The 24,311-nt window shown below is 34.9% G+C and overlaps 1 protein-coding gene across 2 annotated transcripts in view; it reads left to right on the top strand.

The window, feature by feature from the left end:
• LOC138699962 (uncharacterized) overlaps positions 1-24,311 on the top strand; it is a 377,861-nt gene that overhangs the window by 231,445 nt on the left and 122,105 nt on the right. For both annotated transcript variants that reach the window (XM_069826199.1, XM_069826198.1), the window contains exons 3-4: positions 6,301-6,424; positions 9,973-10,145. In XM_069826199.1, the coding sequence (XP_069682300.1) occupies positions 6,301-6,424; positions 9,973-10,145 (297 nt within the window). The remainder of the gene's footprint in view (positions 1-6,300; positions 6,425-9,972; positions 10,146-24,311) is intronic.

Genomic DNA, 24,311 nt, shown 5'->3' with positions numbered 1-24,311 from the left:
CTTTTGTATTACGAAAACTAATAATTACACCGCTTTCATATTTCAACTTTTGAAACATTGAAACTTTTAAATATAGGCTATACTATCCTCAGTTTTCAGAAGTGAGAAAAAAATTATTCGTTGTCTTTTTCTTTCTACCAACGTAATACAGAAAACTTAATAATAACACGTTTAAGAACTTTTTAACTGTAACCATTTATTAGTAGCATATTTGTAATTTAATAGAAAAGAGTCAGACAGTGATTGGATTTGTCCATCGGGAATTGATATAACTTCTTAGGCTTCTTCTTCTTTATTCTCGTTTTCTATCACAGGTCCACATTGTGAGTGATATTCTGATGACTTTTCAAGTTGTACTTTTTAAATACTTAATTCAACTTCGTATTTGATCTTGTTTCCGTAGAATGTATATGTTTTTGTGTTTGTATCTCTCAGTTTAAAACAACAATTCATGCGATTTTAAAATAAATTATAAACTAGAATCCATTACTGTAGTTATTGCATCAAGTATTACTCCATGACTTGTATTGAATTTTAACTTGTTTATGCCAAAATTCTTCGATCTTTTGTGGACAGACCGACTTCCTCTGGAACTAGGCTATTTTCAGTGACTCATTTTCCCATTTCCCATTTCCCCCATTCATCGTTCCTTCAGACGCACGCGTGAAAGTAACTGGAGGGAAGGCGTTATGTGTTATGCTTATGTATTAACGAGTATTGCAGATGAATCGTATGCACACATTATGAACATGTTGTGGCCTCTCAGCTAAGACTGAACTTATATTAGTTAGCAAGAATTCACAACAATTGAAATGGAGCATTACTAACGTCTGAATAGGATTCTATTTTTAGACTAATAAGCATGGGGACAGACAAAAAAGTTATCTTTTTTCTTTCCTCCATGTTAATACCTTCAAAACAAGTGCTTATACAAATTTTGGCAACTCGAGCGCAATTATGAGGGTCTCTCAGAAGGTAAGTTTCCCTGGGGTCGTTTACAGAAAGGAAACACAATTTCATGGAAACAATTATTGGAACATACAACATTGTTTAGCTATTTTGAACATATTCCTCAACGGAACTGAGGCATTTGTAATACCGTGGGATCAACAGAGAGGTGCAGACGGCTGTCACACACTGGTTCCGATCCCAGGCGGACACTGGATACTGCAACTTTTACAGTCGATCAGTCCTAGTGAAATGGAGGAGTACACGAGAGCGGTATAAGCAGACCTGATTTTCGAATATGGATGAGCCAATGGGAACAGTAGACAAGCTCACAGATTGTATCGCGGCAAGTACCCACGTAGGAGACATCCGGCCCATACCATTTCTCCACGATTGTTCCAAAAGTTAAGAGGAGGGCACGTGGTGCAAAATTACAATTCCATTTCTACACAACTATTTTTGCTTATAACTTTCGACTCAGTCATTTCCGTTCCATAGTTCCTGATCTCAAATTGATACATGTACTCTTCGCCAACATCCCTGAAAGTTTGTAACATCAATTCGGAAACACCCTATATAGATATCAAAATATTAACATAAAATTAATATCAGTAATTAATAATTCTGATAGTACTTGCACTACAGCTTTGAAAATTTGCATGTATGTCCAAGTAATATCCAGAACTAGTATTCAAAAAGAACAATTCATGTATTTTTTATACTTTAGAAATTACCAAAATTCAGTTCAGCTCCCCTTAAGCACCATAACGAAACAAAACTAAGCACAACGCGTCAAACACATAGTATCCTCATAAACAGTACAGTCGACGATGCCAAACCTGTTTTCATTAGTACAGTACCGGTAGAATATAGTAAAATCAGTGGTGGGGGAAGGCGAGTGGTAGAGTTACTAACCCACTGTGGAATCTTACTCTACTCTACCATGATCAAGTACTCTACCAATTACGTTTACATTGGTAGAGTTGAAATGGTAGTTAGTACTTGCTCAAGTTACTCTACTGCTAACTCTACTAATGAAAACTAGGCTAAAAGTTGTGAGTTCATATTTGTCTGAAATAAATGTAATGCAGTAATGATTCTGATGACCCACAAGAGTGTCATATTGCAGGACATAATATACGGTATGCTATTATAATACTTCATATCATGTCTTGTAACTTTATGTAATATGTCACACAATATATTTCATATATATCATGTGTCAAAACACAGCGTCTCATGTCTCCTGTAGTAACTCGAGATGTGAACATAGCAGTCAGATGTTTCGGAGTCGACTGTAGCATCGCATTAATCAGAGCGCAAGAGCGCGTTGGCGTCGACTTAATTTAGACAGAACTGACTTTTAATTACACCGGAGCACGATGATTTATTTAGAACAATGCTCCTCATATTTAAAACGCGCCCTGAATGCCATGGTAACTCCTTCAGGAGGGGAAACTCCGACGTCATGGTGTCTCATCTTCTTATGTTAATTTGTTAAGCAAGATTTTATCTTTCCGATATAACAAGAATGAATTGTTGTGTTAAAAAAGGGAATTTTGGAAGAAATATGAGCCACACCGAAGTAAGGAGCAGAATAATGTCACAGACAGGGAGGCGGTTTATTATAACTAAGCCTTAAAAAAACACAGACGATTATTATGAAATAATTACAGCAAGATATAATACGGTATGTGCCAAAACAAAGCAGTAAAACCTTGGATTACGAGTAACTTGTTTTGAGCGTGTTTTGCAAACCGAGCGAACAATGAGGAAACATTTTGTTTGATAAACGAGCGATGTCTTGCAATACGAGCAGCGCGATTTCTACCTTACTTACTTCTCTTGCTATGTGTCACGTGATCCATCATCGATTCTTCGAGATGACCGAAGGAACAACCCTTACACTTCGAGAATTTTGGGAAAAACATTTCCATATCGTGAACTGCCTCAAGATTATAGACAATGCCTGGCATGGAGTCACAAGGGAACCCTCAATTCTGCTTGAAGAAAACTGCGGCCTGAATATATTCTTAAACATTACTCACGTCAGAGAAACCACCAATAATGGAATAAATCGCTACATTTGGGACAACCTTGGAACTGGAAGTGAAAGCGGACGATATTCAAGAACTGGTGGAAGAACATAACCACGAACTGATCACCGACTAACTGATGGATCTGCATTGCGAGCAACAGCGAGAGACAATGGAGGTGATCTCGTCTGAGGAGGAATAGTAGAAAAGACGGATGAGTTCCTCGCTTAAAATAAAATTAAAGAGGTGTGTAAAAAGTGGAAAGCAATACACAATTTTTTTTTTCAAATTCACCATCCTGATAAGGTTGTAGCAGTGCGTGCGATATCTCTGTTTAAAGTCAAAGCAATGTCATATTTCCGGAATATCTTTAAAATTAGGCAAAATAGGTGTCAATGGCTAGGTTTTTAGTCAAAGCAAAAGATTCCAGTCAGTCAAGCAGTCTGAGGTGACTCCGTTAGTGATAGTGAAAATATTTTCTTTAAATGTTCAAGAATTTTACTAAGCAGTAAAACAGGGGAAAGACATTCAAAAACAAGATACAGTAAAATAATTTGGGTTGCACTATTGCATTGAATTTTACCTAAATTGTACTATATTTTATACGAATAAAAAGTTGTGAAACGAATTGATCTGAGTTTGCATTGTTTTTTAATGGGTAAAGTCACTTTGATATGCGAGTGCTTTGGATTAAGAGCAAGTTTTCGAAACGAATTATGCTCGTAATCCAAGGTTTCACTGTACTACTAATACTGCGCATATACGTAACGTATCCCTGGTGAAGTTCGTTTATCTGAACTCATTTTTGTATTGTTGATATACATTGCGATCGAAAAGTCCCTACGCAGCTCCATTCGTTCTAGCAATCCTGTAGAAAGTTTCCACTTCCCAATTAGTTCCAGTTTGACAACCTTACATCCCCAGTCCATCATATGCTTAGAGGCCAGTGCTACCACTTGAATTCTCTGCCTAGTGGATTCTCAACTGCACCCTGGCTACACAAGCACTGCGGAGAGACTTCTCAATCACAATGTATAATATAGGTAGTGAAGATTTGCTAAGAAGATTCTCACAACTGAGGAAACAGTGTTTATTGTACTGTATTATTTCCGTTCATAAGGACTAGGACGCGCAAATAGCCTTAGTTTGAAACAAGTTTTGAACGACCAGATGTTATTGTTCAGACACTCCTTCATTCTGAAGGTGTAACAATATGGTGTGCCATATATGCAAAAGGTGTACTTGTCCCGTATTTTGTGGAAGACGATGATGGACATCCTCTGATTGTTAACCAGGATCGATATAGGAACCTCATTATCACACGGATCTGCGAAGACTTTGTCGTGCACGAAACATCGCATCTCATACTCAATGGTTCCAGCGAGATGCAGCCACCTGCCACAATGTCAGAAACTAACTCAATTTTCTCCGGAAACATTTTGGTGAACGCATAATTTCCAGTACAACAGATTTTCCGTACCCATCGCATTCACCTGACCTTAAACCATCCGAATCAATTTTTTGGCAGAACCCGCCGACAACAATTTGGAATTGCGAGGAAAAATCGTACAGTTTTTATCGCCACATAGTACAACCTACATTTGCATACATGTTTCGCAATCTACATGAACGTTGTTATGAGTGTTTGGAATATATTGAAAAGCATTTTGAACATGTTTTATAGAGAACTTTAGAGAAAAGTGAGCCATCTTCATATCTTCATGTTTATTATAATATATACCACATGTGAAAAATAAAGTGATATCTGATATCAGTGTCTTATGTAGATGACCGGATGATAATAATGAGACTATTAGGGAAAAAAAATAGACTTCTAGTACAAATCTACATGCCACATAGTGGATTAGCAGACGAAGAAGTGGAAGAAAGCTATGACAAGATAGACGAGATAGTTGACAAAGAAAAGAAGGGAGCATGCGTAATCCTAATGGGCGACTGGAACACAGTTGTAGGAGAAGGGCAAGATGGAAGAATAGTTGGAAAATATGGATTGGGAAAAGGAAATGGCAGAGGAGAATCTTTGGTGAAGTTCTGTAAAATAAATGCAATGATTGTTCGAAATACATTATTCCAACAATATAAACGAAAAAGGTATAGGCTACATGGACATGCCCAAGGGACGAAAGCAGATATCAGATAGACTATATTCCTACTGGTACAGGAAAGATTCGGAAACTGTTTTTAAGAAATGCAAGACTTTACCAGGAGCGGATATAAACTCAGATCATGTCCTGCTATAGACGAAGTAGATATTCTTCTAAAGAAGATAAGAGGAAGACAGGTGAAGCATAATTCCAAGAGAAAGCCGCTACATTAGAATTCACACCTGAGAATAATAATTAGTATTGCACTCATTTATAAAATCTGTATACAGATAACAGCAAAAGAAACAATAAGATACAGAGAAGATGTGATAATTAAGAAACCTTGGGCAACAGGGGAAATATTGGAGAAGATGGAGGAAAGGAGAAAATGGAAAAACATCAATATGGAAGAAAGTAGAAAGAACTACAGGAAACTAAACAACGAACTAAGAAGAGAAACTGATAAGGCCAAGGAAGACTGGATGAAAGATAGGACTTAGAGAGAAAAGAAAGATATGATTAATGTACCGCGAAGTTAAATGTTTGGACTTCACAAACAAGAACAGGAAATCCATATGGCTAATAGAAGACGAACTAGGAAATGAAACAACAGAAAAACAAAGAATACTGAACACATGGACGAAATATGATTTAATGTACCGCGAAGTTAAATGTTTGCACTTCACAAATAAAAACAGGAAATCCATGTGGTTGATAGAAGACGAAATAGGAAATTAAATAACAGACTGAACACTTGTTGGGTCACATTGTGCATCTTTAATGTATGTCAGTCTTTTAGTGTTTGACTTTCAAATGACACCAGTTACAAATCTACAGCTGTTACATTCAATACTTAGCCTACCTTGGTATAACAATTTAAAAGCGTATCAATAATTTACGTACACGGTATAACTTTTTAATTTGACATTTTAAGATATATAAAATACAAGAAAAACAGAAGACAAGAGGAAGTTGAAGTGGACTGCAAGTTCCTTCGATATGTACAAATTTTAATTTTTCTACAGTTAATCTACTGTAGGCCGTAGTTGCATTTATAGCCGTTAACAAGATTTAGCAGACGATATTCTCTATATCATTAATATAGACGAAAATATATTTCTTTTCCGTGAATCGATTCTGAATGCAAGATTAACTTTGTTATCAGCAGCTCACAAAGGACGCATTCTCAAAGTTTAACTCCTGTTTTGCAGTTCCGGAAAGGAGTCTGGACATGATTCAGAGCAAACCGGACCTCGACTCCGTGTTGATCACTTGCAGTGCGCGAGGGGTCTATCCAGAACCCAAAATGGCACTGCTACAGGGAACGAAAACTAAGTAAGTACAATTATTATATTTATGTTATAATTATTAGTTATGACTTTACTATCACTACGGATTAGACCAACATTGTGACTGAAATAAGGCTTTCATGATAGGAACGACTCAAGAAATAGTCTATGACATGAATTTTAAAGTTACAAGTTTTTGCAGTAATTAAAATTAATCAAAACAATATTAAAAATAATTTTCTAGAGATAGGGATTAAAATATTTTAAACAAACGAGTTGTAATGTAAACACTCAAAGTTAGTCACGTGACATATTCGAAAATAATTATAGGTAAAAATTTCTCCGCGCCCTAATGGCTAGCTCCTCTGTCTTCTACAGGGTTCGGTACTCGTCTGAGTCATGAAGGAATTTCTAGTGGACAGGAAGGGCGCGACAAGTTTTTCTCTTGGTTCTAACGTTTCCCCTCGTCATTACCATAATTACATCAATATTCTATAATCAAACTCACTCTGCGAGGCCCCGAGCCAGTCTTCCAGAAAAAAATTAATAAATGGCTCAAAATTGTACATACTTTCCTTAATTTAAAAATTCATAGCAATGATTGTACAAATATCTATAATAACTGTAATTCTCCTAAACTACGTCCATCAACCCACGTGGAATATTTAGGTATCTTCATCGATTAACATTAAAATGGAATTTCCATATTAACTACTTATGTCTTAAATTACGTAAAACTCTATACAAATTTGTTCAACTGCGTCGCTTTATACCAGTAAAACTATTGAGAACAATATTTTTAGCCCTAGTTCAGTCTGTAATACATTATGGAATTATAGGATCGGGTGGATTGTCACAGAGTTCCATTCGCCCATTAATATTACTACATAAAAGAATTATTAAAATATGTTTAAGAAGAAAACTTGATCATCCAACTCAGCTCATATATAAAGAATTTAATGTTTTAAATATCAAGCAAATTTAAATGTACACTTTTTTGAATCACTACCGTAAATATCAAGCTAAATTTATATCATCCGATCATGACCACAACACAAGAAGATACAATATTTCGCTTCCCCTCTTTGAACCAAAATGTAAGAGTGAAGCAGGTCTAAGGCACAGTTCTAATTACGGTCCAAGATTATATAATGATTTTATAAAAAGGAATCCTAAACGGAAACTATTAAACAATACATCATTAAAAAAAAGTGCTTGAACTGTTTATAAATTATAATCATGTAAATTCTTATTCTTTATTTATTTTTTTCTGTCACTTTAACAATGTTGTATTCTTAACTTAGTATAAATGAATACAATATAATATTTTATTACTCAGTCAATGACAAATCAAAGTAAAGTAATGACTTATTTTATAGTCATTAAGTTTATATACATGAATTACAAAATTGCGAACGTTTTCGCCTATTCAGGCATCCTCAGGCAGAGTTTTACAATATCTCAATGTCACATACGTAGCTATTGGTGGTGAGTACTATTTAAAATTAATGATGTACAGGACATCTCCATTATTAAAATGTAATATTACAGGTAATAAACTTAAATAATGTTAAAAAATGTTAAAAACCATGTAGTAATTAAACTTCATAATATGTGGAACACTTGTTCAGTCCAATGAGTGGTGAATATATCTGAAATATATAAAAAATACGAATAGAAATGGGAATTATCAAATGCAAATTGTAATCGGATTGGATATTTAAAAGTACTCACGTCGTTTAAAATGTGACAACTGCATAGTTAGCAACTGTATGGATCACTATAACGTCCTGTGTTTAATGTAAATTATCTGTAATGAAGTAATAATAATATCAATTTTAGAAGAATTTGAAAAATTAATTGGAGGGTTAAATTATGGACGTACTTACGGAGACGTGAGACGACCTGCTGCTATTAGGACTGTAACTGGTATGACTTGGGGGAAGTGTGTATTCGTGTAAACAACTACGCGGAAGGATATTGTGTGGTGACGGGGTTAGAGGTTGTACAGGGGATTTCGGATTTGGGTTAAATTTTCATTAAGAATGCTGTTCTCTATTTGAATCTGTTTAGCAATGTAATATTCTTCTGCAGAATTTATCAATTTAGTTTCTATTCCTGATTTTAATATTTTTAAGGTTTTATTTGCTGGGCCTAATTCATGTCCAGTATCTATTAGATGAGATGCATATGTAGATTTCTTACGATTATGTTTGAAATCAGAAATGTGCTCATTGTATCTAATTTTGAAATTTCTTTTGGTTTGTCCTATATATTTTTCTTTACATGTAAAACATTCCAATCTGTAAATACCATTATTATGGAGTTTGTTAACTTCTTGAAGTCTATTGTTTAAATTGTTATTGAGTTTATTAGTTGGTTTGTGCGCTATGGAAATATTTTCTTTTTTCAAAAAGTTAGCTAATTTGCTAGATATATATTTATTATATGTTAAACTGAAGTATTTTTTGTTGGTCTTGTTTTGTTTTGTTAATGTAGATATATTGCTTAGTTCTTTTTTCCTTTTATTCTTGTTTATTAGTTTTTTAATCAAATTAGTACTATAGCCATTTTCGTTGGCTATCTGTATTATTTTATTATATTCTTTCTTGTAATTGTTTTTACTTAGTGGAAATTGTAGTAATCTATTAATCATGTAATTGAAGTTACTTAATTTATGTGCAGTAGGATGTTCTGAATTTATGGGGATACTATGGTTTGTAATTCCAGGTTTTCTGTAAATATTAAATTCTAATTTATTTTTATGTTTTTTTATCATAATGTCTAAAAAATTGTAAAACTCTGCCTGAGGATGCCTGAATAGGCGAAAACGTTCGCAATTTTGTAATTCATATATATAAACTTAATGACTATAAAATAAGTCATTATGTTACTTTGATTTGTCATTGACTGAGTAATAAAATATTATATTGTATTCATTTGTAGAAATTGACAATCTGAATATTCCATCATGCTTTCTAAGTTAACTTAGTATGTTTATATATAGGCTATGGTACCGTTTCGTTTGTTTGTTTCTTTTTTTTTTTTTTGTTATTCTTTTTAAACTTTATGTGTAATTATATTTAACAGTTTTAATCATATTATTATTATTGTTATTACTATTATTATTTTATTTATTACTATTTTATTATTATTATTTTCTCTTCTATCCAGTTTTCATTATTGGTCACACCGACCTCAAGCATCTTGCTTTTTCGCGTGTGAGCCAGTTACTTGTATTTATACAATAATTTGTAATATGTAGACTATTTGACTATGAGATTTGTAATCAATATCGAATTTTGAAGAATATTCATATACGAATATTACAATAGTATTGTAAAATCTTTGTTATTGTATGTAATTTTTGCTTGCAATAAAAATCTTGTAATTTCGCCAAACTAACTTCCTGAGTCCTGATTCTGTGCTTAATCGGCTAGTGATAAAAGTTAATGATTGGTATGAGACAAAAAATAGAATGGCAATGAGCACATTTAAGATCAATTTCAAATTATTACTAACTAATGAGGGACTATGTCAAGAAAACTATGAAACGATAATTTGTCTGATTTTATCTTCACCATCTTCTCACAGGACGAATATGGACAACGTCATGGTAAAAACGGTACCCCGTAAAGGATCATACGATATTGAAGCGAGCAAAGTGGTGCAGGAAGATGACTTAAAAAGTCCGACGGAATTTGCTTGCGAACTGCGTATTCCTGAGGCCCAGTATAGTGTGAGGAAGAGTGTTGTGTACTATCGAGGTAAGCATTCCTAGCATTGTCTGTTTCTGTATGTTACGTTACTTTTTCATGATATTAGTTGTAATCATTGGAACGAGGTGGTCGTAACCAGAGCTTGGTAATTGGTACTGAAACTGTTAAGTTGTGTGAGCTTTGACTATATCTCTACCGAATGAACAGTAGTAACGCAGCCCTAAATGTCAACAAACCAGCCGGGTGGGAACAAAACTTGTTTTTGTACCAATGATCCAAGGCCATAAGAAATAAACACAATAGGCCTAAGCAAATAATACAGTAAATTACTAATTGCCAATTAGTAACTTCGTAATTTTCAGTTTAGAGTAATTTATGCATATGTATAGAAGTAACAAATCAAATACTTAGTAATATGTGTCTAGACTTGTTACAATACTTAATTATGTACGTCTTCATTTTATCAACATTAATTCCACTAGAGGTTTTGATTTATCTAAAGAAAATCGAAACTCGAGTGCGATTTAATTGACTATTATACGATTAGAGGAAAGTGTATAAAGATTAGAAGAAATAAAGTACTCTAATTCAACTAATTCAATAAAATATCTACTTACTGAAATTCTGTTTCACTAATTTTAACTTCACCAAAACGTTTGAACGGAGCCGCCATTTTCAGTAGACTGTCTATGCTGTAAACAAATGACGATCGCAAAGCATGTTTTATAGTACCGTAAAGAATTTGCAGTTTGAAATGTTGGCACACAAAGAAGTAAATGCTAGGGTAGTGATAAAAACAAACAAATGCTAGAGAAGCGATAGAATTAAACAAATGCTAGGGAAGCGATAAAATTGTGCGATAAGCAGCCATGATTGCATCAAAGACGTCCTTTCGTACTGTTTTATTGGTCGAAAGTAGTATGACATAGTAAAAGTGTAATAGTCGAACGAAATACTCCTATGTTTAAAAAAAAATATTTCTATGCGGAATATTTTCGTTTTAAGTCACAAGACGTGACGAGCAAATCTGAAATATGATAGGCCTATAATATTTCTTACTATAATTAAATAAACAACAGTTTTGTGAATTTAATAGTTCGTATGTGCCACATCATATTAGACTAATAAAAATATTTTTCAAGGAACGTTTCATATTTTCTTTAATGACTATTGGGACCTTTTCAGTTTGGTATATTATGTATTTGAACATTATTATTCTTCCACATATCTCACGGCTTCAATCATTTCCACATTTTTGGACTGCCGTAGAGTGATTTTTAGAGGCAATTCAATTGATTGAAGGGATATTGCATCATACCAACATTATACATTATATACAATAAGACATAGGACAGATAGACAGATCATTTCAAGCACTTTACAAAGAACACATCACAGCCATAACAAAATTACAAAACACCTCCACATATGTAGAACACATAACAAATGCTAACCACACCCACAGAGACATCAACACAGACATGGAAATACTACACATCCAACCAAAAAGCCAGAAACTAAACACACTAGAACAATATGAAATATACAGACACAAGAAAACACACCCCAAAGAAATTCTCAACACACGACTCAATTTCAAAACACACACAATCTTTGACTCTACACCATACCACACGAACGCACCCTCACAGAAAACAGAACAAAAGGCGCCAAGACCAACAACGACCAGTTCTGAGGATGACCCATAAATAGGTCGAAACATGTAAACAAGGTACGTTAGAATTTAACACAAGAAAGTCTTATCATACATATTCCTAAGTAATATATTTTAAAATTTCAACTTAATTTTAATGTAGTTGGATAGAAACATGAGAATAATTATATGTCGTTTTTTAAAAAAATATTAATGATTTAACTTAGAATGAATGAATGAATGAATGAATGAATGAATGAATGAATGAATGAATGAATGAATGGATGGATAGATGAATAGATGGATTATATTATAATGGTGACATTGAAGAAATTCAATTGATAGTTACACCAAAAGGATTATTGTGTGGTTAAAGTAGATGCATAAACTTAAAAAACATGCAAATAAACGTCCGTCTTATTACACATTCAAGTTCGAGGAACAACAGCGTAAGTGAACTTCCTAACCTTAATATAAGTCAGAAACAAAGATATAATTAATTGACAAACTTTGAAATAGTTCCGCTAGTTCTAAATATGTGACACCATTATTGAAACAGTTAAAAGTATGTTGCGGAAAATTATATATATTAATTATAAATAATGATTCTCATAATTGCTAGTATCAGTGATTTCCCTCTAAATCTAGTATATTGTTACTATCATTAGAGGAAGATGAAATTTTATATTCTATAATACGGGTATATTTAAGTACTATTAGCAACACTGTCATCTTCGCCATCTATTCATAGAAGTAATAGCTAAAGAAGCCACACTTACACGAACAAATCATTGATCACTATTGATTAGTAGGGGTCAGGTATCTTTGAACCCCAGTGTATATATCAACCAGAAACTCAATCAGAGCAAGAATTAGCATTAAGCAACCATGAACGGGAATTCTAATCAAGTAGAGTAATTACGGTTGCTCCTCAAAATGATATTTGCCCTCAGGGGAGAACATAACCTATAAAAGCTGTTGCTATTGTTAAGAATAAAGTAATTACACCTACTGATCAGGTGTGTAAAAATTTATATGAGCCATAATATATTCCTCGTCCAATGTATAAGTAAATACAGATGAATAATATTGATGATACAAGGTACAGGGTGACCGCTTAAGACAACAAAGAAAAAACCTAAAACAAACAACAAGTAATAGATTTTCTATTTCTCCGCAACGAAGGATCTCTGTTTCTACTCGTTAAAATTGCATTGTGGTTAAATGATTCTTACAAGTTGAAGTGATACCTCTACTTTGAAGCTTTGAACCCTAGTTATTTCCATTTAACAATGGTTTATTGGCATTTCATATCACTGGTTTTTGTCAGCATTGTATATAGAGACATAAAGTAACAAAAGTTACAAAATAAATATATTATCGCTATTAATATATTTTAATTTTTTCCAAAATGTAATTTTAAGTGTTAATTCCATGCCGAAAAAAAATCATATTATGGACTGATATACATTACATTATTTGAATTAGAAGAAATAAATGTTAACGACTGGCGTTATTGATGGTAGAGATTTTCTTAATTTTTATATTCGAAATCCTCGAGGGAGTTAAGCAATAAACAGCTATATTATTGTACGAGCTGTCACAGGATTTTGAACGTATAATTAAAACTGGCATATATGTCAAACGCTTCATAAATTATCAATATGCATAAATTGGTATGGAGGACGAAATCGCCAAAGCGTACTGCCAGAGGATTATCCTTTCATATTAGTGAATTTTTAATGATGCTATATGCAGCTTTACATTATATTTCACTCTGAATGTGGATACCTGAATTATTAATATAGCGTAACATATTGATCTTTCACATTCGAATATGCTGTTCTTTCATTAGAGTTAAAATTATTAAAATTCGAACTATCGAGGTGGGACTCATTACACAAATTTGAATGAAATTTATAGAATCGGAAAAAAAATTCAGTAACATTTTTAACTGGTGTCCGAGAAGCAGTGTTCCCATCTCATCTACTGTCCGTATGAGTGGCTGAAGAAACGGGGAAAATCATGTGACACTTAAGGCTGGTACACAATAACCGGGAACAGAAACGACCACGAGAACGAGAACGGAGACAATGTTAAAATAAATGTATTTAAATGTGAGCATTCACAATTGACTATTGTGAATGCTCGCATTTATATACATTTATTTTAACATTATTTCCGTTCTCGTTCTCGTATTTGTTCCCGGTTTATTGTGAACCAGCCTTTTATTTACTTAACGGAGCTCTTTTCTTTGAATTATTATAAAGTGTTGTATAAATTACGTAGACTTCCAATTGTACGACAAAAATTTTCAGGATAGAGTCTAACAGCCCAGCTAATAGCCTTTACAGAAACGAATGGAAAACCGGGATGCGACATAACCACTCGGACGGACAGCACATAGCAAGAAGACAGTGGTTCCCAAACGGGGGGTCGTGTAAAAAGATGAGGAGGGTCGCGAGATTATTTACAAAATAGAACTAAAAATGGTATATTAACATACACTTGCTGTTTGTTCAGAAACATCAACAATTTTCAACAAAATAAAAAAGTTTCAGTATTAAAAAGTAAAAAAAAAAAATAATAATAATGATAATAAAAATAGTTTTATTATTGCTATAACTGTGCCAATTTTTTTCAGAAAGTATCTCTCAAATCTGGACTCTGTATTCCATACACACACAGCGATATCACAGTCTAGTACAGACGTCTCCAAAAGCGTACTCGCGAGTAAGCCGCTGAACGGAACAGAAGCCAGTACGTAAAGAGCGCTCTCCGCCTCACCCATCTCCACTGTACTGTACTCAATGTTTATGCGCAAACGAAGAGCAGTGACGGACTGCAATTATCATTGTGTTGGTCGGCGTGTTCCACCTTTTCACAATGTCTTCTAATCATGGACATAGTACATTCAAGGATGAATAGGAAGAGAATTTTTTTTTTTGAGTTAGTGGGGAAAAATATGAAATGCTTAATTTGTTCGAAAATTCTTAAGGGTGTGTTACAATTCAACATGCGACGACAATACTCGACTCTTCACAAAAAATATCATACAATTACAGGCATGTTGGACATGTGAAAATAATTTATTTTGGGATTATCTGTATGACTGTTGGTTATACATAATAATCAGTATATTACAATACGTTTACACTCAGTTCCGCATGACAAACATATAGTTTTTCGTTTAATTTTAGTTGAAATGCGTAGGCCTACAAATATTTTGATAAATATAAAACAAGAATATACAAACAAAATCACACACGTGTCTTCAGTCTTAAACAAAAAAAAAGCTTTTTTCTAGCTATGTTTTAGCTTGGAATATTGGAAAATCAATGAAACCCTTTACAGATGCATCATTTGTAAAATCGCGCATACAGGACGTTACTAAAATAGACTACTGTGTCCAGAACAAAGTCAAAGTTTAAGAAAATTAAAATGTTTCCAATTACAGTTCAGAGAAGGAATTTCAAGATTGCAAATGTAATTGAATCTGAAGTCGAAAACACAATTAACCAGTTTGTAGCTTACTCATTTGCATTGCACGAAAGCACAGATAGAAATGACAAAGCTCACCTAGCCATTTTCATCCGAGGAGTTAATGAACATTTCACTGTGTCTGAATATCTTTTATATGTAATTACAAAACACAACTGGAGAAGATCTTTTCCAGGCATTGAAAGGCACCATGGAACAGAAGAGGTTGAATTTGCAATGACTTGTGTCAATAGCAACAGACGGGGCTCCAGCTTCATAGTATGTCAAAATAATAAACAAACGTATGATATTTCTTATTCTTTTGATATTATTTGTAAATTTAAGCAGACCGTTGCCACGATCCCCCACTGATCGCTCCCATCTGTTGTGGTACGAGTCTCTTCCCCTTTTCTAACCTTACAGCACACTGTGTTCGGCGGGCAGCATCGAGAGCACGAATGACGATACGCTTTTTGGAGACCTCTGGTCTAGTATATACAGTCACGAAGCTTGAGTCGATGAGGTTGCTAGGAACAATAAACTGTGCAGGTAATATTTCGCATTGTCTGTAATGAGGCGACAGTAGCGATCCTAGTGGTTAGCAACTATCTATGGATGCATATTTTTTACATATTGAGCTCCGTGACTGTATATACTAGACTGTGGTGATATCACTTTCAAGTTCAATGAGATTTCTTCTCGTCTTTGTTTTGATGGCAATCATAGATGAAAAGCTTATTTTGCATAAATATGAGATTGCAAATGTTATAAAAAATTTAAGAGGTTCTTTTGAAAGCTCGAGATTTTCATGCATTCTTTTGAACCACAACTTGTCTACATCCTGCGAAAAAACCTAGCTTCAATATTACATTAGAAGGTACGTATATTTTTTATTTAATTTTTCCTTTTCCTTTTTACGAGATCTTCAAAGCAGTGGAATGCATCACATTCCATTTTGTCAAGTGAACTAAACCAGAAATCAAGTTTCTTTACAAATAATTTGATTTTATCCCTGGTTCTTATTATGTTAACATCTTGACCTTGCAAACTGCAATACAAGATATTCAAATGTTCGAATATATCAGCAAAGTAGGCTATTAAAATGATCTTAATGGAAAATTTCACGCCATTGTTGCACTACATTTTTCTGCTTTGGTCGTTCTTTGAAGTGTTTCTACTAATTTTGAGTAAAATTACCATTGTTTTCTATTTTACTGCAGTGATCAGTATTTTTCGAATAAGTTTAAGTATTTTAAGTACCCTACCAGTTTTGTGGAGAGGGGAGTCGCATACAGAAGTCTCGTTCAATAATGGGTAGCGCGTACAAAAAGTTTTGGAATCACTAGCGTAAGGCTATCATTGAATAAATTAATTAAATCCATGGTGTTGACTGGAATTATAGCTTTAGTGAACAAGAACGCAGGATGATTGTTCATCACAAAGTTCTCATGCTTTCACACACAATTTCACTACAACAACAATTTACATTTGAAACATATTTTCCAAGATATTCATATATTTTCTGCAAGAACGATGGCCCACGTTCTTGGTTAATGCCAGACTAATATTTCCGTTTTCCCTCTGACAATCTGACGAATGCACATCTGTTACAATCGGTAACGTACAGTTGACTACTATGTCATTTTTGAGCTTTGCGAGAACGCCCATTAGGCGAGACCCGCTAGCTAAATGAGATCGTTTGCAATTTCTGGTGACCTTTAGGCACACAACAGAAAGTTCAATGTGTGCTGTGGCTAGCAGAAGAAAAATCTGCTACGCGAGTACAACGCCGTGTTCGTCGTACATGGGTATGTGGATCGGAAGACGAAGATCCTTTGTCTGGCCAATCAGGTCACCCGATCTGACATCCTTGGACTTTTTTTTTCTGAGGCTTTGTGAAGGATACTGTGTACGAGAGAGGCAGAGCTAACACTTTGGAGGAACTGAGACAACGCATCACAAATGCAGCTGCGTTAATGACTACACAAGTGTCACAGAACAATTAGCGGGAGGTTGAATACCGTCGTTTATATGTCTGCAGGACAACTCAAGGCACACACATTGAGTTTCATTCAGTATTCTTCGAAGCTCGGAGAGTTTTTACAGCAAGTTATGTAAAAATTTATGTTATTAAACCATTATTTACACCTAAAATTATCACTAATTCTCGATCCCTTTAAGCGGGACATGCTGTATATAAAATCTGTTCAGAGTGAAAAAGAACTTCCTTCCTTCCTTCCTTCATTGAGTATAGAGAGTGAAAGTGAAATAACCAGACAAATTATCAAGATGAATAGTTCATGTTCCATAATCATATTGGTGTAAAGTTTAAATTTTCGCAGAAGAAATCTTTTTCACAAAATTTTTAACATTTTCTGTTTCGATAAATATTATGAGTGGGAATGTGATTTATGTATATGCTGATACAGAATCTAATAAAGAATTATTTTTCCCTTCTACGTACTTCAATATAGCGGAGATTTTCAAGTGAATTTAATATAAACGTAAGGATAATTTCAACATTTTAAAATTCGAGAAAATTACAACATTGTAACCTGAGGGGGTGGTTAGTGAGGTCGTTCACTCAGCAGACAAACCTGAGTTCGTTTCCTTGTTGTATCAGTTCCTACTTTAGAGAACCGGTGAGATGTTGTTTAGTGCTTGTGTGTATCAGATAATGCCACGATTTTCGAACAGTGAACATCTTGATATGATATTAATTTACGGCGAAATACGATGTAGTTCCCGTGCAGCTCAAGTACTTTATGGAGAGCGATATCCTGAGAGGAATGTTCCAAATCCAGAGACATTTATCGCAATCCGTCAGCGGCTAATGATACTGGCAGTGTTGTTCCAGGTTATCGTAATCGTGGGCAAGGTCCTAACGAAATAATCGAAGGGGAGGATATCTTAAATTTGGTGGAAGGAAACCCTGGACGCAGCAGTCGCCATATTGCTTGGGAGATTGGGATATCGCATTGGTCTCTACTTAGAACATTTAAGCAACACTTGCGTATTTTCCAGGCAGCTAGGGATCCTCGCAAGGACTCGTCAAAATTAGTAGTGGAGGTGTCAAGCACGTGTAGTAGCGAATGGGGGCCATTTTGAACATTACCTCTGAAATATTCGTGTAATGCTTCAGGTGAGTTTACCAATGTTCTTATTGTGGTATGATGTCTAATGACTCTTGCGTTAAACATTGTTTTTAAGTATAATTAAATTATGAATAACTTTTAATAAGCTAATGGAAATGAACGAGTATGTGATGTTTTGTTTACAATGAAGTTCAAAGACAGGTTATGGGCGACAAGTAGCCTACATAACGTTTTGTTTACAATCAAGTTCAAAGACAGATGGGTCACTGTAAGCCCAAGAGGTTATGCCCGGCGGGAAGCCTATGTAATGGTTTGTTTACATTGAAATATATTCACTGCCACGAGAGGTTACGCGATGTTTCAGCTCAGCTGAACGTTTAAACTTGATTATCTAATTAATTTTGCATTGCAAAACAAAATATATTATAGCTTTTTCATAGTTTCTGGTTGCTCTTAAAAATATGGTTTATTTAACGACGCTCGCAACGATCGATTTTATATCAGCGTTGCAGGTGTGCTGGAATTTTGTCCCGCAGGAGTTCTTTTACATGCCAGTAAATCCATTGACATGATCCTGTTGCATTTAAGGGGCTTTAAATGCCATCGAACAGGGCCGGAATCGAACCCGCAACCTCGGGCACAAAAGGCCAGCACTATACTGAGTGCGCCACCCAGGGCGACTTGGTTGCGCTTAATGTTCCTTAAATATGCCTGGTTATTTCACTTCCACTTTGTATAGCCTACACATGAGGCAGGCTTCCTTCGGAAGAGAAATATAGCTGGGATATCCATGTGATAAAATTGCGGCAAGAAAAAATAATCTACATCCAGATGGAGAAGTCTCCGGATAAAATTTACCAGCAATATTTCACTCGTTACTCAATAACGACTCTGTGATATGGCGAGAAATCACAATCGCTAAATATACTAGTATGTTGTCAACGGGCAGTCAGAATCTTTAGCTGGTCTACGTTAACTACAAATAGTTCATGGTCCTTCAGATTGGTGGTCAATGTAATAGACTAGGCCAGGGCCAGGCCCCTAATCAATGGAAACATGTAATTGCAAAAATGCCAATAAGAAATGTTATGAAATTGTATCTACCAGGTAGGCGGAAAAAAGGAACGCCAAAATGTACTTGGTTACTAGGAATTGTCGAAATGATAATAGAGAAAGGATTAACAAAGGACAGAAACAGATGGATGAAAAAGATAAACAAAGTGGGCGCAGGAAGTTGTGATAAAATTGTACAAAATGCAGAATAATAAATCATTTTTACTCACATAAAAATTAAATTCTACAGAGTGGGCAAAATAAAACTGGCCCGTGGAAACTTTACATGAAATATATGAATCTATATGTATAAGACTGACGCGGAAATGACCCTGACAATGCAGAAAGCATGATTTCGATGCATCATCTGTGATGTTCATTAACAAAGGTCAGTCTTACACAGTCTATTAACTATAAATATTTATAAATGTAAATATTACAGATTTTCCGGACCAGTTTTATTTTGCCCACCCTATATGTGTCGTCTACCTAAGCTTCAATCCTATCATCAAAAGCAACGAATTCTGTTTTGCTGCTTTTCATCTTAGAGAGTCATTAAATCATTGTCAATGACTGACACTTCCAGTTCGGTACGTTTATCAAGTGTTTCATCTTAAACCTTCTATAATACTTGGAAATCATCAATGGAAGGTAGCAGCTAATCAAATAGGAAATGTAATATCCGTAATCATTCTTAATATTTACTACCCTACTATCATCACATGGTGTACCACCATTTTTATAGATTTCCTACCTAAATTAATTATCATTATTCAACATTTATAACCAGGCTCAGGATCCGAGGCAACTTGACAAGGAAGTGAAGTTACAGTACAACGGAGTATAGATGGAGTGAAGTGGCGCGTTGAGTTTTGTTTACCCGTGCCTTAATGTACAATCCGGTTCGTGATCAGAGGCACAGCATTCTTTCGTCTCTCCCTACGAAACGAACTCAGGCCATCAAAGTGCATTTCGAATTCATAGTGAACAATTTTTCCGAACTAGCTGCAAGTATGTACATGGTTTTTTTGCTCCTTATTCAAATTTATTCCCAATGCTTTTCGATTGCAGCGATATTTTACTACTTAATTAACTTATTATTCTTAGAACATGAATTTTACCAGCAACCGAAAAGTATTATTGGTTGGTAACAGTGGAGTTGTATGTTGCATGAGTAAAGTAAAATTATTTTCATACTCCATTTGATTCTAGCTATAAAGGTGAGTGATGAAAAAATAATTCGTAATTTTTCACTCCAGAAGTAAAATTTTGGCTTGTGTTTAATGAAGGTTATATTGGATATACAAATGAGATAGAAATATGAATGTTTTGTTGAATAATAATATGGTATTTGAGGTTATGTTTGGGAAAGTTTCGTCTTTCTTGTTTTGATTTTGAAGTGGTGGCGCCATTTTTAAACGAAATGTGCGTAAAGGGAACAGTGAGACATTTGCATTTTTTTGACAAACACGTGCTGTATATTATGTCCTTTATCTATTAACATTTTTGTTTATGTATTGTTGTAATCCATGTTTAATGTATATTTTTATTGCACTTGAATTTAAAAATACTTGAATTATCACTTGCATACATATGTCTTAATATTTTGTGTCTCACTGTACCCACTACTCCCCTACTGCACTTTTTCATTACTTAAAGTACAATTGTGACGCTGCAAGGAACAGATAACTAGATATTCATGAAAATAAAAGCTATCACCATCACTATTACATAAATATGGTTTTGGTAACACTTTAGTCGACCTGGTTGGCGAGTTGGTATAGCGCTGGCCTTCTATGCCCGAGGTTGCGGGTTCGATCCCGGGCCAGGTCGATGGCATTTAAGTGTGCTTAAATGCGACAGGCTCATGTCAGTAGATTTACTGGCATGTAAAAGAACTCCTGCGGGACAAAATTCCGGCACATCCGGCGACGCTGATATAACCTCTGCAGTTGCGAGCGTCGTTAAATAAAACATAACATTTGGTAGCACGATTTATTCTAAATGTAATCCATATTCAGCATCTAACAGTCAATTTACCCAAGAATTATGCTCACAATATGAAATAAATGTAATGAAAGTCTTAAAAAGTCTTTATTTGGAATTCAATTCCAATGGTGATCTGCGAATGAGATAGTAGAGGACAATATTAATCAAGGTACTATGAACACCTAAGAGAGATAGATATGCAGTAAACGTCCGATTTTATATTGAGTATATAATACGGGCCTGCTGGAGTTACATTAGAAAATGTTACTGTATAAACCAAAGCGAAGGGCTAATGACCGACAACGCAAATAAAACAGATCGAATAGCTCCGACTCCAGACAAACAGACCATTTATATGCCTGGAAATGGTTATTGGCTGTCGCTGGACTCCGTCAACCTTAAAATTGATTGATGTGTAATTATTCCCTCCTACCATGTCCGGTCACAAGGTCATGCACTTAGTAGATACCTGACGTGTGCGATAGGTCCGGGACATATTCGTGCAGCATGCGTGAATATTTGAACAAGTTCATCTCGGATGTTGTACAGTGACAACAAGCAAGAGAACATAGCCTGAAATCAGCCCACATACTATATGCAAGTTTGAAGGGAAAACCGTGTAGTACTGTGAACTAGAAATGGCCCTCGTTGTTATCAAAACAAGAATATACCGATGTAATTCCAGCTGATGGAATTCGAGAATTAGTACCTTCCTACAGCAAGTGACATCTGTGTTTCTTCAATCGTATCCTTTTTATAATGGGGATATAAATAATTATTTCAGATACTTCTACGTATGTCTAATTCGCAATATAACATTAACAATAATGATAACAATAACGATAATAATAATAATAATAATAATAATAATAATAATAATAATAATAATAATAATAATAATATAGGTCTCGCAAGCACGGAATACCGACGGAAGGAATGCGAATGAAACACAGCGATAAGGAGGAGCGGGTGACAGGAAAGGTCACGAGATAACCTGAATGATATTCAAGAATACAGTCGGAAGAGAAATGTCATCGATAGAATCAGTCTAGCGTTGTGATAGTTACAGTACGACTTTAGTTTGTTCCATTGCATGTGAATGCGTGTCTTGTATCGCACGATATTATTATTTCATTCGTAAACATATGTTGCGCGTTTAATTAGCTTCGAATTTTTCTCTTGCTACGTTCTTTATTTCCACAGCGATGTCCTCATTTGTTCATCTTCTTGGAACAGACAGTACTTCCAACGGCTCGCACCTCTCCCCCCTTCATACACACGTCAAAACTGACAGCAACGCCACCTTTGTGAGCTATAATAATAATAATAATAATAATAATAATAATAATAATAATAATAATAATAACTATAGCACAATGCAGGGTGAGAGAAATGAATTGTTTGGGTCACTGGCTGAGAAGAAACTGCCTTCTGAAGGATGCACTCGAAGGAATGGTCAAGGGGAGAAGAGTTCGCAGCAGAAGAAGATATCAGATGATAGACGACATTAAGATATTATGTATCATACGTGGAGACTAAGAGGAAGGCAGAAATTGCAAAGATTGGAGACAGTTTCTTCTTAGTTAGGGACCCTGTCAATTCCTTTTTCTCTTCCTGATCAGTTTCAGCATCACTCTTCTTTCACCCACTCTTTCCAACACAGCTACGTTTCTTACTCAATCTGTCCATTTCACACGCTCCATTCTTCCCCATATCTACATTTCAAATGCTTCTAGTCGCTTCTCTTCACTTTGTCTTATTGTCCATGTTTCTGCACCATACAATGTCACACTCCACACAAAGCACTCCCCTAATCTCTTCCTTAGTTCATTTTGCAGGGTCCCGCACAAGATACTCCTTTTCTATTAAAAGTTTCCTTGGCCATTGCTATCCTCCTTTTGACGTCCTGGCAGCAGCTCATGTTACTGCTTATAGTACACCCTAAGTATTTGAAGCTTTCTACTTGCTCTACTGCCCCATTTAGAATTGTAAAAGTTTATCTTATTTATTTTTCTTCCTAGGACCATGGCCTTTGTCTTGTTTGTATATTTTATCTTCATCCCATACTACGCATAGCTGTAATTTAACTCCAGTAGCATATCCAGTAGTATCGTCTCTTTTTTGCTAACAACGCCATATCAGCAGCAAATCTTATGCATTTTGTTCTTCTTCGTCCTACTGCCACTCCTCCCATGTTCTGAAAACAGTTCTTCACTAAATCTTTCAAGTAGATATTGAGTAGGGTAGGTGATTATGGGCATCCTTGTCGTACTCATCTCTATTTCGCTTCTGACATTTCTTCTCCTGTCCTGACTTTGACTCTTTGTTTCATAAAAAGATTACTGAATAGCCTCCTCTATTTCCAATCCACACCAATATTCTTTAGGATCCCCATAAATTTATTTAAATCCACTCTGTCACAGCATAAGCATGCTAAAGCTATTGTAAAAAGTACTCTCACTCACGATGAAGGGAAATCATTTGAAATATACTAAGACTTTGTAACACAGTGATTGTCTCCCATATATACATTCCTTAAACTTCAGTTTTCCAACATTCTTTATGACTTAAATGTTCGTATTGCGCATGTTCTTGTTCAGCATTCTAACATTGAAGTCACTCGGTTAGTTGCAATCCATTGTTTTCTGTTAATCGAAGTCCTAGCTGTTAGTCCTATACCAGTAGCTGCCTTTGTTCGTTCCGACTTCAGTCTTCCCTGCGTGTACTAACCGAAGTAATGGGTAGGTGTCAGGTGAAAATCTTTTACTTCTTTGTTAGAGTAATTTCATGACCATGTGATTTTGTAGATCAGATCAAGCCAATTTAAATTCGTATTCTATGTTACTTTTCGATTTATTATTTATAAGTTTTTAAAATTGTGATATATTTATAGAATCTATTGTTATTGTTGTTTAGATAACTGTCGGAAGACAGATCTGAACC

The sequence above is a fragment of the Periplaneta americana genome, chromosome 5 (genome assembly GCF_040183065.1).
Source record: "Periplaneta americana isolate PAMFEO1 chromosome 5, P.americana_PAMFEO1_priV1, whole genome shotgun sequence".
NCBI lineage: Eukaryota > Metazoa > Arthropoda > Insecta > Blattodea > Blattidae > Periplaneta > Periplaneta americana.
This window is presented reverse-complemented; position numbering and strand designations above follow the sequence as displayed.